We start from the raw sequence: 15,638 nt of genomic DNA, 5'->3' as shown, positions 1-15,638 counted from the left end.
AGTTTTTTGATTTTTTATTATATGTTTAAAAAGATAATTTAGATATATTAGATTATATATTATTGAAATTTTACCTGTTTCTTTTTACTTTTTTTAATATGACTATCAGAAAACTTAACATTTCATATGAGACTTGCATGTTTCTATTGAATATGTAAAGCAGTCCTCTTTTTAACTTCTTTTCGTGGGAAGTTAAAACATAAAACACACCTTTTATGTTTTAGATCAGCAGTCCCCAACCTTTTTGGTACTAGGGACCGGTTCCATGGAAGACAGTTTTTCCACGCACTGGTACTGTATCCTGGTACCCAGGGTTCCCAGTTTTAGATCTTGTCTCTTAAAATAGTAATGTATCTCTCTTTTTTTTTTAACCTTTTGGAATTCATACTTTTTATTTTTTAAATAGAATTGTTTGATGATCTGTTACACAGATACAAATGAAATTATTGTTGATGTGAACTTGACATTAACATACACAGTGCGTTTGACTATTTTCTGACAACTTTTTTTGTACATGTCTATATTTATTATTATTGACTCTTCCCTGGTGGCTCAGACGGTAAAGCGTCTGTCTACAATGTGAGAGACCTTTTAAAATGTTTTCAGTTACCCATTGAGAATTCTTAACTGATATTTTTGTTAATTGTTACCTCTGATTTCCCTAGTCTCCAATATTGGGAGATTGTTAAAAAAATTTTTACTGGAGTATTATACTTGATATCAGGGCTTCCCTGTTAGCTCAGTTAGTAAAGAATCCACCTGCAGTGAAGGAGACCCTGGTTCGATTCCTGGTTTGGGAAGATAGCTGCAGAAGTGATCAGCTACCCACTCCAGTATTCTTGGGTTTCCCTTGTGGCTCAGCTGGCAAAGAATCCACCTGCCATGTGGGAGACCTGGGTTCAATCCCTGAGTTGGGAAGATCCCCTGGAAAAAGGGAAAGGCTACCCACTCTAGTATTCTGGCCTAGGGAATTCCATGGACTATAGTCCACGGGCTTGCAAAGAGTCGAACACTACTGAGCGACTTTCACTTTTATACTTGATTTACAATATTGTGTTATTTCAGGTGTAGTAAAGTGAATCAGTTGTACATATACATATAGCCACTCTTTTTGTTTTTATTTTTGGATTCTTTTCCCATATAGGTCATTACAGAGTATTGAGTAGGGTTTCCTGTGCTATACAGCAGGTTCTGACTAGTTATCGATTTTATATATAGCAGTATGTGTATGTCAATCCCAGTCTCCCAGTTTTTTCATATCCCCCCTTTATCCCCTGGTAACCGTAAGTTTGCGTTCTGCATCCATGATTCTACTTCTGTATTTTAAATAAGTTCATTTCTACCCTCTTTTTAGGTTTCATATATAAGCAATATCATGATATTTGTCTTTCTGTATCTGACTTACTTCACTTAGTATGACAATCTCTAGGTCCATCCATGTTGCTGCAAATGACATTATTTTGTTCTTTTTTTAATGACTGAGTAGTGTATCTTATGGATTGTTTATATTGAAAGTATGTGATGTGATGCTGATTATGCAGTGTGATAGTGGGTCCAAGCCGAGGTCCCTAACTCTTACTGGTATTAAAAAAAAACAAAAAAAAAGTCTTACAGACTTTGTGTATTACCTGTAAAAGATCACACAGACTAAATTACAAGTCACGATATATTTAGCAGTAATTATGTCAGATCTGTGCATAATGCCGACTCCTTCCTCCTAAATAGTGGTTGAGGCTGTGGAGAAAGTAGGAACATCTGAGAAATGATCCATTGGTCTGATACATGTACCAGGGCTATACTCAAGTCCTAGCATTGAGCATGGACACATCTGCCTTGAACCTGAGCTCAAGAATGAAAGGTTAGAATGAGTAGCACGTAAGTGGGCAATAGTCAGTCTGCTCAGTGGGGCACGACTCCACCTTGTTCAGTGATTGTCACCTGAATCAACAATTGACACAAAATATTAACAGAACAAAAAAATGGTGTGTCTGGTGGACATATATTTTAAAATTAGATTGCAGTAGAAATACAAAAAGGTGTTTTGTTTTTATAAAGGTTGGCTATCCTGCTATCTGATAAAGTATAGGTTCTTATATCACATTATTTAGCTTGTGAGTATTTGTTAGTGTTCTTCACACGTATTGGCTTTTATTCATACTGGTACATTTCCCCAGCTCCAGATGGACTTTCCTGACTTCTTATACAGGGTCAAGTCTCTCGCATACCCTTAGAACATTTATCAGAGTTGTAATTTTACATTTTCCATAGCCTTCTGTGGTTTATAGAGGATGCTCTCTGAACATTTGATTCATTCATCAATTACATTGACATTTTTGATTGATTAATTAGGTACCATTCACATACCTGAGACATGTGAAAAATTTATGTTGTGAGTGTGAATCAGTACCAAAACATTAATATTACTGCTGCCATCCTTAGGGCACTAACCTGACCTTGATTGACCTCCCTGGACATGAGAGCTTGAGACTTCAGTTCTTAGAGCGATTTAAGGCTTCAGCCAGGTATGTTGGAAGTGGGATGGGCTTGTCTGAAATCTGTGTATCAAGGCCAGCCATGTAGTTTGCCCTTGTGGTATGCTGGAGGCAGCCTGGTGTCCTGGAGTGGAAAGAGCATGCACCCTGGGGTCAGCATTTCTGGGCTTGTAAGCTTGCCTTCACTTGGATTATATTAATGTTTGAAAGTATTTCTCAGGAGGTTCAGAAAGTATTTACCCCTTTTATCGTGTCAGTAAATTTTTCATTTACTCTGAGGACAAATTTAATAATGTGTAGAACTATTAAAATCTGAAAAAGAATTTTAAAGTGAGATGGAATCTAGAAGATATTAAAATCCAACATTATATATTTCTATCCTTAAATTACCTAAAATCGATGGTTGAAAAGTATAGAAGAATATTTTCATATTTCTTTTAGTATTGTCCTAGTGTTACTGTCTCTTATTTCCTAAATTTCTTGTGTTTCAGTTTAAGATGCTTTGTTCTTATTTAGTCTCCAACACTGATAGAAACTTGAAGAAAATCAGAATACTACATTTCATTGATTTTAAGACTCATTTTAAAATCTGTGACATTGGAATGCCACTTACAGTTAATGGTATCATAGTTCAGTTGGCAGTATCTTCTTTGTTAGTCAAACCTGAAATAATGCCTTTTAATTGATGGAAGCTTTGTTAGGATGGGAATAAGTGAAGATTTCCTTATTTTTGTCATATATTTTGTTGTTGCTTCCTTGCCCACAAGGTGGTGATGATGAGCAGTCTGTCATAGTTGAGATTGTTACTTGTTTTATTTTTAAAAACCCTATTTTTTAGAGAATTTCAGGTTCACAGCAAAATTGAGCAGAAGGTACAGCGATTTCCCATATAACCATTCGCCTATTATCAGCATCCTTCACCTAGTGAAATTACAAATGTTCACCCATTTGTTACAAATGATGTACTTACATTGACATATCAAAGTCACACAGTCTGTATTTTACATTAGGGTTCACTGTCGGTGTTATACGTTCTAGGAGTTTGAACAAATGTACAGTGATCTGTGTTCTCCATTATCGTATCATAGAGAGTAGCGTCACTACCCTAGAAATCCTCTGTTCTCTGCCAGTTCATCCTCTCCCCTGACCCCTGACAACCGCTCATCTTTTTACTGTTTCCATAGTTTTGCTTTCTTCAGAATTTCAAATAGTTGGAAACATACAGTATGTTGCCTTTTCATGTTGGCTTCTTTCACTTTGTAATATGCGTTCAAGTCTCTTCCATGTCTTTTCGCTGTTTGACAGCTGATTTCTGTGTAGTGCAGAATAACACGTATTGTCTGGGTTTCCCACAGTTTATTCATTCGTCTATTGAAGGGCACCGTGGTTGTTTCCAAGCTTTGACAGTTCTGAATAAAGCTGGTTTTTGTGTGAGCATACGTTTCTGGGTACATATCAAGGAGCACAATTGGCAGAATCATATAGTAAGAATATGTTTAGTTTTGTGAGAAATTCCCACACTGTCTTGCAAAGTGGCCATGCCAGTTTGCATTCCCACCAGTGATGAATGAGTGTTCCAGTTGGTGTGCATCCTCACCAGGATTTAGTGGTGTCACTGTTCCGGATTTCGACTATTCTAAATGGGTATATAGTGGTACCTAATTGTTGTTTTAATTTGCATTTCCCTAATGACATAGGATATGGAGCTTCTTTTCGTATACTGATTTGCTGTTTATAAATAAATTTGCTGTTTTAAATCTTGTTTGGTGAGGCGTCTGTATAGATCTTTGACCCGCTTTTTAAATTGGGTTGTTTGTTTTCTTACTGTTGAGTTTCAGAAATTCTGATCATCTACTGCTTTTTACACTTGTGTTTCAACACTGGTTTTCTCCAGTGTGGAGTTTTATAGTTTTGGTTTACATTTAAGTATGTGATTCATTTTGTGCGTGTGTGTAGATGTGTCTTCCAGCACTGTTTGTTGAAAACACTATCTTTGCTTCATTTATTGCCTTTGCTCCTCTGTCAAAGATCACTTGACTGTATAGATGAGGGTCTCTTTCTGGACTCTGTTATGGTCTATTGATCTGTTCTCTCATCAATACCATGCTGTCTTCATTACTATGGTTTCATAGTAAGTTGGTAATGTCAGCTCTCCAACTTTGTTCTTCTTCAGGATTCTGTTGGCTATTCTGGATCTTTTGCCTCTCCATATAAACTTTAGAATCAGTTTGTGAGTACCCACAAACTTAGTTGCTGAGATTTTGATTGGGGTTGCATTGAATCTATAAATCAGGTTGGGGAGAACTGACATCTTGACACTGTTTAGCCTTCCTGTCCATTTTCTTAGTTCTACTTCAGTTTTGTGGATTAGAGTTTTATAGTTCTCCTCATGTAGATCTCGTATGTATTTGTATCTCTTTCATATTGTAGGATGCTAATATAAGTGGTATTGTGTTTTTAGTATTAAATTTCATTTGTTCATTCCTGATATTTGGGTAAGCAATTCACTTGTGTATCAGCTTTGTATTCTGCAATTCTGCTGCTGCTGCTGCTGCTAAATCGCTTCAGTTGTGTCTGACTCTGTGCGACCCCATAGGCGGCAGCCCACCAGGCTCCTCTGTCCCTGGGATTCTCCAGGCAAGAATACTGGAGTGGGTTGCCATTTCCTTCTCCAATGCATGCATGCATGCAGAGTCGCTTCAGTCATGTCCTGACTCTAGGTGACCCTATGGACAGCAGCCCACCAGGCTCCTCTGTCCACGGGATTCTCCAGGCAAGAATACTGGAGTGGGTGGCCATTTCTTTCTCCATCTGTGAGCTGTTCTAACAAATTAATTGAATCTAAGAAGGGGGGTCATGGGAACCTCTGATTTATAGTCAGTCAGTCAGAAGTACAGGTAACAGCATTGACTTTTGACTGGCATCTTAGGTCGAGCCTTTAGCCTGTGGAACCTGATGCTATCTCCAGGTATCAGAATTGAGTTGAGTTGTAGGACACCCAGCTGGGGTCAAGAGAATTGTTTGATGGTAGGGGAAATCTCCATCCACCACATTGATATTGGGTCCAAAACCCACTTATCATGGTATATAATTCTTCTTATAAATTGTTGGATTTGATTTGCCAGTATTTTCTTGAGGATTTTTACATATATGTTCATGAAAGATGGGCTTCCCTCATAGCTCAGTTGGTAAAGAATCCGCCTACAGTGCAAGAGACCCTGATTTGATTCCTGGGTCAGGAAGATCTGGAGAAGGGATAGGCTACCCACTCCAGTATTCTTAGACTTCCCTTGTGGCTCAGCTGATAAAGAATCCACCTGCAATGTGGGAGACCTGGGTTCGATCCCTGGGTTGGAAAGGTCCCCTGGAGAAGGAAAAGGCTCCCCACTCCAGTATTCTGGCCTGGAGAATCATGGACTGTATAGTCCATGGGGTCCCAAAGAGTTGGACACGACTGAGCAACTCTCACTTTCACTTTCATGAAAGATATTTGTGTATAGTTTTCTTGTGATGTCTTGGTTTGTATTTTAAAGTAATTCTGGCCTCATAGAATAAACAAGAAAATATTCCTTGTTTCTATTTTCTGAAAGAAATTGTAAAGAATTTGTATGTTTTCTTCCTTAATTTTTTTAATTGAATATATTTGACATAATAACATTGTATAAATGTCCTTAAATATTTGGTAGAATTCACTAGTGATCCCGCTTGTGCCTAGTGCTTTCTATTTTGGAAGGTTTTTAATTTTTGATTCAGTTTCTTTAATAGATATAGGGCTATTCAGATTGTCTGTTTCTTATGAGTTTTGGCAGATTGTATCTTTCAAGGAATCGGACCATTTCACCTAGCTTATCAAATTTGTGGGCATAGAGTTATTTATATTATTTCTTGATTATCCTTTTAACATCCATTTTGTGTCCTCTCTTTTTCTTAGACTGGCTAGAAGTTTATAAATTTTATTGATCTTTTCAAGGACCAGCTTTTGGTTTTGTTGATGTTCTCTATGTCCTATTTGCAATTTCATTGATTTCTGCTCTTTTATTCTTTTTTCTGTTTACTTTAAATTGCTGTACTTTTTCTAGATTCCTAAGATGGAAGCTTAGATTATTGATTTTAGGTCTTTCTTCTTTTCTAATAAATGCATTCAGTGCTATAAAGATCACAGGGTATACAACTGCACGTTTGGGGATTTTTCTTTTAACACTTTAAATATTTCCCTTCACTTGCTTCTTGCTTGCATGGTATCTGAGAAACTGGATATAATTCTTATATTCAGTTCAGTCGCTCAGTCATGTCCGACTCTTTGCGACCCCATGAATCACAGCATGCCAGGCATCCCTGTCCATCACCAACTCCCGGAGTTCATTCAGATTCACGTCCATTGAGTCAGTGATGCCATCCAGCCATCTCATCCTCGGTCGTCCCCTTCTTCTCCTGCCCCCAAATCCCTCTCAGCATCAAAGTCTTTTCCAGTGAGTCAACTCTTCGCATGAGGTGGCCAAAGTACTGGAGTTTCAGCTTTAGCATCATTTCTTCCAAAGAAATCCCAGGGTTGATCTCCTTCAGAATGGACTGGTTGGATCTCCTTGCAGTCCAAGGGACTCTCAAGAGTCTTCTCCAACACCACAGTTCAAACGCATCAATTCTTTGGCACTCAGCCTTCTTCACAGTCCAACTCTCACATCCATACATGACTACTGGAAAAACCATAGCCTTGACTAGACGGACCTTAGTCAGCAAAGTAATGTCTCTGCTTTTGAATATGCTATCTAGGTTGGTCATAACTTTTCTTCCAAGGAGTAAGCGTCTTTTAATTTCATGGCTGCAGTCACCATCTGCAGTGATTTTGGAGCCCCAAAGAAATAAAGTCTGACACTGTTTCCACGGTTTCCCCATCTATTTCCCATGGAGTGATGGGACCGGATGCCATGATCTTCATTTTCTGAATGTTGAGCATAAGGTCTTTTCCCTTCTGGCTTATTTTGAGATTTTTTTCCTTTATCTTTCATTTTCTGTAGTTTAAAAATGATATGACTAGCTATAGTCCTTTGATATTAATCCTGCTTGGTGTTTTCGGAGCTTCCTGTGGTTTCTATCTATCTGTGGTTTGGTGTCTGACATTAATTTGGAGAAGTTTTCAGCCAATATTGTTTTATATATTTCTTCTTTTTTCTCTTGCCTCTCCTTCTGAAATTCCCAGTACATGTATGTTACACTTTTTGTAGTTCTCCCACAGTTCTCAGGTATTCTCTTCTGGTTTTTTAAGTCTTTGTTTTCTTTGCTTTTCCATTTTGGAGGCTTCCTTTGAGATATCTGAAGCTAGAGGTTCTTTCCTTCAGTCGCATGCAGTCTACTAATAGTTTCATCAGAGATGTTCTTCATTTGTTAGTTTGTTTTTGATCTGTATCATTTCTGTTTTTATATATAATTTTGTTTATTTATGGCCCTGCTGGGTCTTTATTGCTGCACAGGTCTTTCGCTAGTTGCAGCGAGCAGGGCTGCTCTCTAGTTGTGATGCACGGGCCTTTGGTGGTTTCTCTTGTTGCAGAGCGCAGGCTCTAGGCACATGGACTTCAGTAGTTACATCCCATGGGCTCAGTAGTTGCAGCTGCCCGATTCTGCACAGGCTTGGTAGTCGTTTTGGGCCAGCTCAATTGCTCTGCTGCGTATGGGATCGTCCCAGACTAGGGTTTGAACCCATTTCTCCTGCCTGGCAGGTGGATTCTTTACCACGGAGTCACTAGGGAAGCTGTGTAGCATTTCTTTTTAGTTATTTTTTTGAACTTCATCTCTCTCCTTACATTTCCCATCTGTTTTGCGTGTTGTCTTCTTTATCTTCTAGAACACTCAGCACCACAATCACAATTATTTCAAATTCCTGGACTGACAATTCCAGCGTCTCTTCCATATCTGAGTCAAGTTCTGTTGCTTGCCCCTTCTCTTCAAACTCTTTTTTACTTTTTAGTGTGTCATGTAATTTTTCTTGATAGACATGCAGTAAACTGGGTAAGAACTGCCATTAGTAAGTGGTGAAGTGTGAGAGGAAAGAAAGCATCCTTTGACTAGATCTCAGTCTTAATGGGCCTGTATCTGGACTGTGAGCTTTACACTTGATTCTCAATTGATTCCCACTGCCCCTTTAAATGGGATAGGATTGGTAGTATAGGCAGGAGATGGGTATTTTTCTTCTCCCACTTGGAATCCTAGATCTGGGTGGAGTTGGAAATTTCCCTTTCTGCAGGTCAGTTAGGCTCTTATAAAATCCCAGCAAATTAGGCTCTGGTTAAATAGTTTCTCCTGAGAGTAGACTTCATTTGTAGTTGTTGTTTAGCCGTCCTACCCAACTCTTTGTGACTCCATGGACTGTAGCCCACCAAGCTCCTCTGTCAAGCTCCTCTGTCCACGGGATTTCCCAGGCGGGAATACTGGAGTGGGTTGTCATTTCCTTTTCCAAGACCTCATCAAGGTCTAGCATATTTCAAAATGATTTCTTTTCCCTTCCCTCTGCCGGAAGCATGAGGGAATTCTTCTCTACTATGTATCACAAGAACCTAGTCAAGCTTCTGGAGGTAAAATTTACAAAAGTGTGGGTCTCCCTGGGGTTTTATGTCTCAGACTTGTTCATGCTGACCTAGCAATTCATCAGTTATGGATCAGGTTTTCACACTAGGTGCCACAGAGATTTGTGCTCCGGAGTTTATACTCCAGTCAGTTGTACTTTTCCATGTATATATGTTGTTTTCTCCAGTTTGAGAGGCAGTGCTTTGCCCTGTAACCTCAGTTCTCTGATGAACTTAAGTGCTGTGGATTTTTCAGTCTGGTTAGCTTTTTACTTCTTAGAATGCAGTGGTGACTTTCAGCTTTTTTCATGCCAGACTGGAAACTAGAAGGTGTGTGATATTTTTTTTTTATTCCTCAAACAATTGATAGAAATCTAGAACTGGTAAATTTTGCTGTAATTGGGTTTTAATTTCTAATTTAAAATTCTTTCTCAATTTCAGCTACAAATTTTTTACATTTCACAGTTTAATTATAATTACTCTTTGATCCAAGTATTTTGGGTTACTAAAACATTCAAAGTATGAAGATACAAATGAGCTCAAATCATAATCACAATAAATACAAATTCAAAAGATACTGCAGTGAACCCTTGAACAAAATGGGTTTGAACTATGTGCAACTGCTTATAGGAGGAATTTTTTCACTTAATGTGTACCACCCAATCTGTGGTTGCTTTGAATCAACCAGTATCAAACCTCAGATATAGAGGGCCAACTGAAGTTATACACAGATTTTTGATTAGAAGGTCAGACTCCTAAACCCCATGCTGTTCAAGGATAGGTATAGTGTATTGATCTGTGATTTCTTGTTTTTTAATTGTACCTTCTGAGTTTTTAATCGTACCTGATGATCAGGTTTCCCTAATCATCTCATTTTTCTCCCTCAACTGATTTGAAACTATGTTATTTCTTGTTTTTCATTGTTATCTTCTATACTGTTTTTAAACACTGACTGCTTAACAAAAGTTAAAAATCAATAATACTAGCTTTCTTTAACTGAATCTTAAAATACCTTACTTTGATCTTCCTTACATCTTTCATTTTAATTTTCTTTCCTCTTTTTTAACCCCCAACAGTGTGTTTTTTTTCTGCTCCATTCAGTGACAGCCTACAATTACTAGGATGTTTATGGATTTTTTTTCAGTCCATTGCTTCTTGCCTGTTACTCTTTGCTTTTGATTCAATTTTCTTTCATGTATTTCTTTTAGATATGTTTGCAGAATGGTGAACAAGAGATAACATTTCTCATTTTTTGTTCATTTGAAACTTTTTGCATTGGCCTTCATTTTTGAATAATTGTCTTAGGTCTGTTTTCACACTGAAGACATTACTCCTGACTTCAAGTATCTATTGTTGTAGATTAGAAAGCAGTGCTCAATCTACTTGTCATTTCATGATATAGAATCTTATTTTTATCCTGTGTTAAGGGGTAGATTATCCTTCTATTCAGGGATGATTTAGCTTTATTGTGGTTGGAATTCAAGGGTACTATTTCAGCTGAAATATTTGCATCTTCAGTTCTGGAAAATTCTCAACAGTATCTTTTCAGGTAGTTCTCTTTCTACTCAGTTTCTTCTCCTAGAACTCTCATTAGCATCATTAAGCCATATCTTTTCTGCTCTTCTTGTCTCTTCTCTGTCATACCTTCCAGGTCTTTTCACCTTGCATATAGTAAGATATTTTTACCTTTATTTTGTAGTTTACTCTATCCTTTTTAGCTGTAGTAGTCTCTGCTTATCTGTTCCATTAGTTCAGTTCAATTCAGTTGCTCATTCGTGTCTGACTCTGTGCAACCCCATGGACTACAGCAAGCAGTCCATCACCAGCTGTCCATTAACTGTCACTTGCCTGTCCATCACCAACTCCTGGAGCTTGCTCAAACTCATGTCCATTGAGTTGGTGAAGCCCATCCAACCATCTCTTCCTCTGTCATCCCCTTCTCCTCATGCCTTCAATCTTCCCCAGCATCAGGGTCTTTTACAAGGAGTCAGTTCTTTGCGTCAGGTGGCCAGAGTATTGGATATTCAGCTTCAGCAGCAGTCCTTCCAGTGAATATTCAGGACTGATTTCCTTTAGGATTGACTGATCTGATTTCCTTATAGTCCAAGGGCTTCTCAAGAGTCTTCTCCAACACCACACTTCAAAAGCATCAGTTCTTCGGTGCTCAGCTTTCTTTATGATCCAACTCTCACATCCATACATGGCTACTGGAAAAATCATGGCTTTGACTAGATGGACTTTTGTTGGCAAAGTAATGTCTCTGCTTTTTAATATGCTGTCTAGGTTGGTCATAGCTTTTCTTCCAAGGAGCAAGTGCTTTTTAATTTCACGGCTGCAGTCACCATCTGTAGTGATTTTGGAGCCCACAAAAATAACATCTGTTACGATTTCCATTGTTTCCCCATTTATTTGCCATGAAGTGATGGGACTGGATGCCATCATCTTTGTTTTTTGAATGTTGAGTTTTAAGCCAACTTTTTCACTCTCCTCTTTCACTTTCATCAAGAGGCTCTTTAGTTCTTCTTCGCTTTCTGCCATAAGGGTTGTGTCATCTGCATATCTCAGGTTATTCATATTTTTCTTGGCAATCTTGATTGTAGTTTGTGCTTCATCCAGCCTGGCATTTCATATGATGTATTCTGCATATAACTTAAATAAACAGGGTGACAATATACAGCCTTGACGTACTCCTTTTCAGTATGGAACCAGTCTGTTGTTCCGTGTCTAGTTCTAACTGTTGCTTCCTGACCTGCATACAGATTTCTCAAGAGGCAAGTTAGGTGGTCTGGTGTTCCCATCTCTTTAACAATTTTCCACAATTTGTTGTGATTGACATAGGCAAAGGCTTTGCCATTAAGCCATTAAGCAACTTAATCTTTTCTATTAAGTTGTTATTTTGTTCTTTGCTTCTAAAAACCTATCTTTTAAAATTAGTCTAGTATTTTTTTTTAGTGCTATCTTTATTCTTTTCTTATGGTATCTAGTATTCTATTAAATAGTTTAAAATATTTTATTTACTACTTATTATTGTCTTTGTAGTTTAGATCCAGAACCCCTGTTCAAGGGGATGAGATTTTGTTATTGATATTGTGGTTGCTGGGTTATTTTTGTTGTTGTTGTTGTTTTTGCTTTAGGTTATAAAAGCCTCTCTCTAGAAGGGATTCATATTTCCTTCTGTTGGGGGCCATGGGCGTTTATTGAGTCTGGCGCAGTCTTCCTGCCTCAGGATCTTACATGAGAAAATGTAAATGCATACTGTGTTTCTGTGTGTGGCACACGAGGCCTAGTGATTCAATTCTTGGATTATTTTCCCCCACCACCCTCTGTTAGACTGCTTTTAAGTTCTAGGCTTTACACAGAGCATTCATCTGTTGGTCATTGCACATCTCCTAGGCATTCAAATACTTGTCCCTAAGGTCTATTGTCTGTTCTTTTCCTGGGTTGCTTTGCTTTAGCTTTGATGCCTTTTTATTTCTGGCAAATGAGGATTCTCACTATTGCTGCCTTAGGTTAGGCCCTACCTGATCACTCTGCTTCTAGTTTGATTATCCTCTTAGTTTTATCTTTCATTTAGGCACCAATATTCTTTGTAAGAGGCGGTAAAGAATCCTCCTGCCAATGTGGGAGACACAGGTTCAATCCCTAGGTCGGGAAGATACCATGGGGAAGGAAGTGGCAACCCACTCAAGTATTCTTGTCTGGTAAATCCATGGACAGAAGAGCATGGGGGGCTATAATCCATGGGGTCACCAAAGAGTTGGACATGAGTTAGCAACTAAACAGCAACATTCTTTGTAAGACAGAAAAACATAAACTCTGTAGATCAGTGTATCACATCCCTCTTGTCTCTGACCTAACTCTCCTTCATTTCCCCACCTGTCTGTGTATTAGCTTACATTGAGTTCTCCAGGTCATTTGTGCCTTGCACAAACTACTTTCTAGACAACCTGTGCCACAGTGATATTTTGTCTGGCTAAAATTCACTCAACTATTAACCCTCCTTTAGGTCGTCTTGATCTAGTTTTATGTAAATGATCTTCCTCTTTGTTTCCTAGCAGATAAAATGTCTGTCCTAGTGTCTTATCACATGATTTTGTATATGACAATTTCCTGGACTTGAGAGGAAGCATCATTTGCTATTGTCTTTCTAGATACAGTCATTGATTCATTTTTGTTATTTAGTCCCTGAGTCATATCTAACTTTGCAACCCATGGACTACAGCATGCCCGGCTCCTCTGTTGTTCACTGTCTCCTGGAGTTTGCTCACATTCATGTCCATTGAGTCATTGATGCTATCTAATCATCTCATCCTCTGCCACACCTTTTCCTTTCGCCTTCAATCTTTCCCAGCATCAGGGTCTTTTCCAGTAAGTCGTCTCTTTCCATCAGGTAGCCAAAGTTTTGGAACTTTAGTTTTGGCATCCGTTCTTCCAAAGAATATTCAGATTTGATTTCCTTTAGGGTTGACTGGTTTGATCTTGTAGTCCAAGGGCCTCTCAAAAGTCTTCTCTGGCACCACAATTTGAAAGCATCAATTTTTTAGCACTCAGCATTCTCTATGGTCCAACTCTGTACATGACTACTGGAAAGACCATAGCTTTGACTACATGGACCTTTGTCAGTAAAATGATGTTCCTACTTTTTAATACACAGTCTAGGTTTGTCATAGCTTTTCTTCCAAGTATCTTTTAATTTCATGGCTGCTGTTACCATCTGCAGTGAGTTTGGAACCCAAGAAATAGAATCTGTCACTGCTTCCACTTTTTTCCCCTTCTGTTTGCCATGAAGTGATAGGACCAGATGCCATGATCATTTTTTGAATGTTAAGTTTTAAGCCAGCTTTTTCATGCTCCTCTTTCACCCTTATCATGAGGCTGTTTAGTTCCTCTTCACTTTCTGCCATTAGAGTAGTGTCATCTGTGTATCTGAGGTTGTTGATATTTTTCCTGGTAACCTTGATTCCAGCTTGTGTTCATCCAGTCAGTCATTTCTGCATATAAATTAAACAAGCAAGGTGACAATATGCAGCCTTGATGTACTGCTTTCCAATTTTGAACCAATCCATTATTCTATGTCCTGTTCTAACTGTTGCTTCTTGACCTACATACAGGTTTTGCATGAGGCAGGTAAGGTGGTCTGGTATTCCTGTCTCTTTCAGAATTTTCCACAGTTTGCTGTGATCCACACAGTCAAAGGCTTCAACGTAGTCAGTAAAGCAGAAGTAGATGTTTTTCTGGAATTCCCTTGCTTTCTCTATGATCCAGTGAATGTTGACAGTTTGCTCTCTGGTTCCTTTACCTTCGCTAAACCCAGCTGTACATCTGGAAGTTCTCAGTTCACATACTGCTGAAGCCTAACTTGAAGGATTTTGAGCATGTTAAGTGAATGCAGTTGTATGGTAGTTGGAACATTCTTTGGCATTGCCCTTCTTTAGGATTGAAATGAAAGCTGACCTTTTCTAGTTTTGTGGCCACTGTTGAGTTTTCCAAATTGGCTGACATTGAATGTAGCGCTTTAATAGGATCATCTTCTGGGATTTTAAATATTGATACATGGTGCACTCACTAGTCCTTTGTTACATACTTATGTTCTATGATTACTTGTGCACACACTTGTATGTGAGCTTATTTTGTGTTATCCATTAGGACTGAATTGAACAAAATTAAGGATATCATTTTCTCAACATAGTGCTACACTATTGCATGCTCACATGCCTGTTTTTCTCTTTTTCCCCTCCAGGGCTATTGTGTTTGTTGTGGATAGTGCAGCCTTCCAGCGAGAGGTAAAAGACGTGGCTGAGTTTCTGTATCAAGTCCTCCTTGACAGTATAGGTCTGAAGAATGCACCATCATTCTTAATCGCTTGTAATAAGCAAGGTACTATCATGTTTTCTGGCAATAATAGTTGAGATTTTTCTGGGATTCCTACTAAGAATTAATAGTTATCTACAGTTGTTATTACTGAGGATGAGAAACAATTGCTAATGAACTATAAATTCAGGATTTTAAATATTAAAATTTATTTATAGTCTCTCTTACCAGGCTGTTCTAAAGAGTGACAAAGGAATGATTATGACCATTCATTTATACAGTGTTTTCTTTTTTTTATCATAAATAATTTTAATTTATCAAGTTCATCAGATCAACAATCAGTCTTATCAGATACACAGTCGAGGAAGGACAGGACAGAGTGTCTCCTTTTAAACAAGTTTGCCATGTAGCACATTTCGTCAAGGAGTTTGCAGAAGTGTTTTTCTTTAGCTTCATAAGAATGAAAAACTATTTAGTCTCAGCCAATAAAACTAGGCTTTAGTTTCATTACTTTTAAAACCAGATTAGAAGTGATGTCAGGATCATGAGGTGAGACACCCTCTTTGCCTCTCCCCTTCATTCTACAACTTGTAAAACATTCGTAAGTCAACAAAGGTTCCTCTGCCTAGCACACTAGGACCGGAGAGATCCAGAAATCTACTTCTGAAGGTGGATGGACTGAAATACATGAAGGAGGTAGAACTCAGGGAACAATGAAGCAAGTGCCTGCAGTCTTGGCCCTTGGCCACAGTGGCTGAGCCGGAAGCCCCGGAGACCC

The 15,638-nt window shown here is 38.4% G+C and overlaps 1 protein-coding gene across 1 annotated transcript in view; it reads left to right on the top strand.

Moving 5' to 3' along the window:
- Positions 1–15,638, top strand: part of TF (serotransferrin) — an 85,525-nt gene that overhangs the window by 49,530 nt on the left and 20,357 nt on the right. Inside the window, 2 exon segments of the mRNA XM_042236939.2 lie at positions 2,440–2,522; positions 14,790–14,926. Coding sequence (XP_042092873.1) covers positions 2,440–2,522; positions 14,790–14,926 — 220 coding nt within the window.

Source organism: Ovis aries, chromosome 1 (genome assembly GCF_016772045.2).
Source record: "Ovis aries strain OAR_USU_Benz2616 breed Rambouillet chromosome 1, ARS-UI_Ramb_v3.0, whole genome shotgun sequence".
Classification (NCBI taxonomy): domain Eukaryota; kingdom Metazoa; phylum Chordata; class Mammalia; order Artiodactyla; family Bovidae; genus Ovis; species Ovis aries.
The sequence above is the reverse complement of the archived record's forward strand: the minus strand, read 5'-3'. Positions and strand labels throughout refer to the sequence as shown.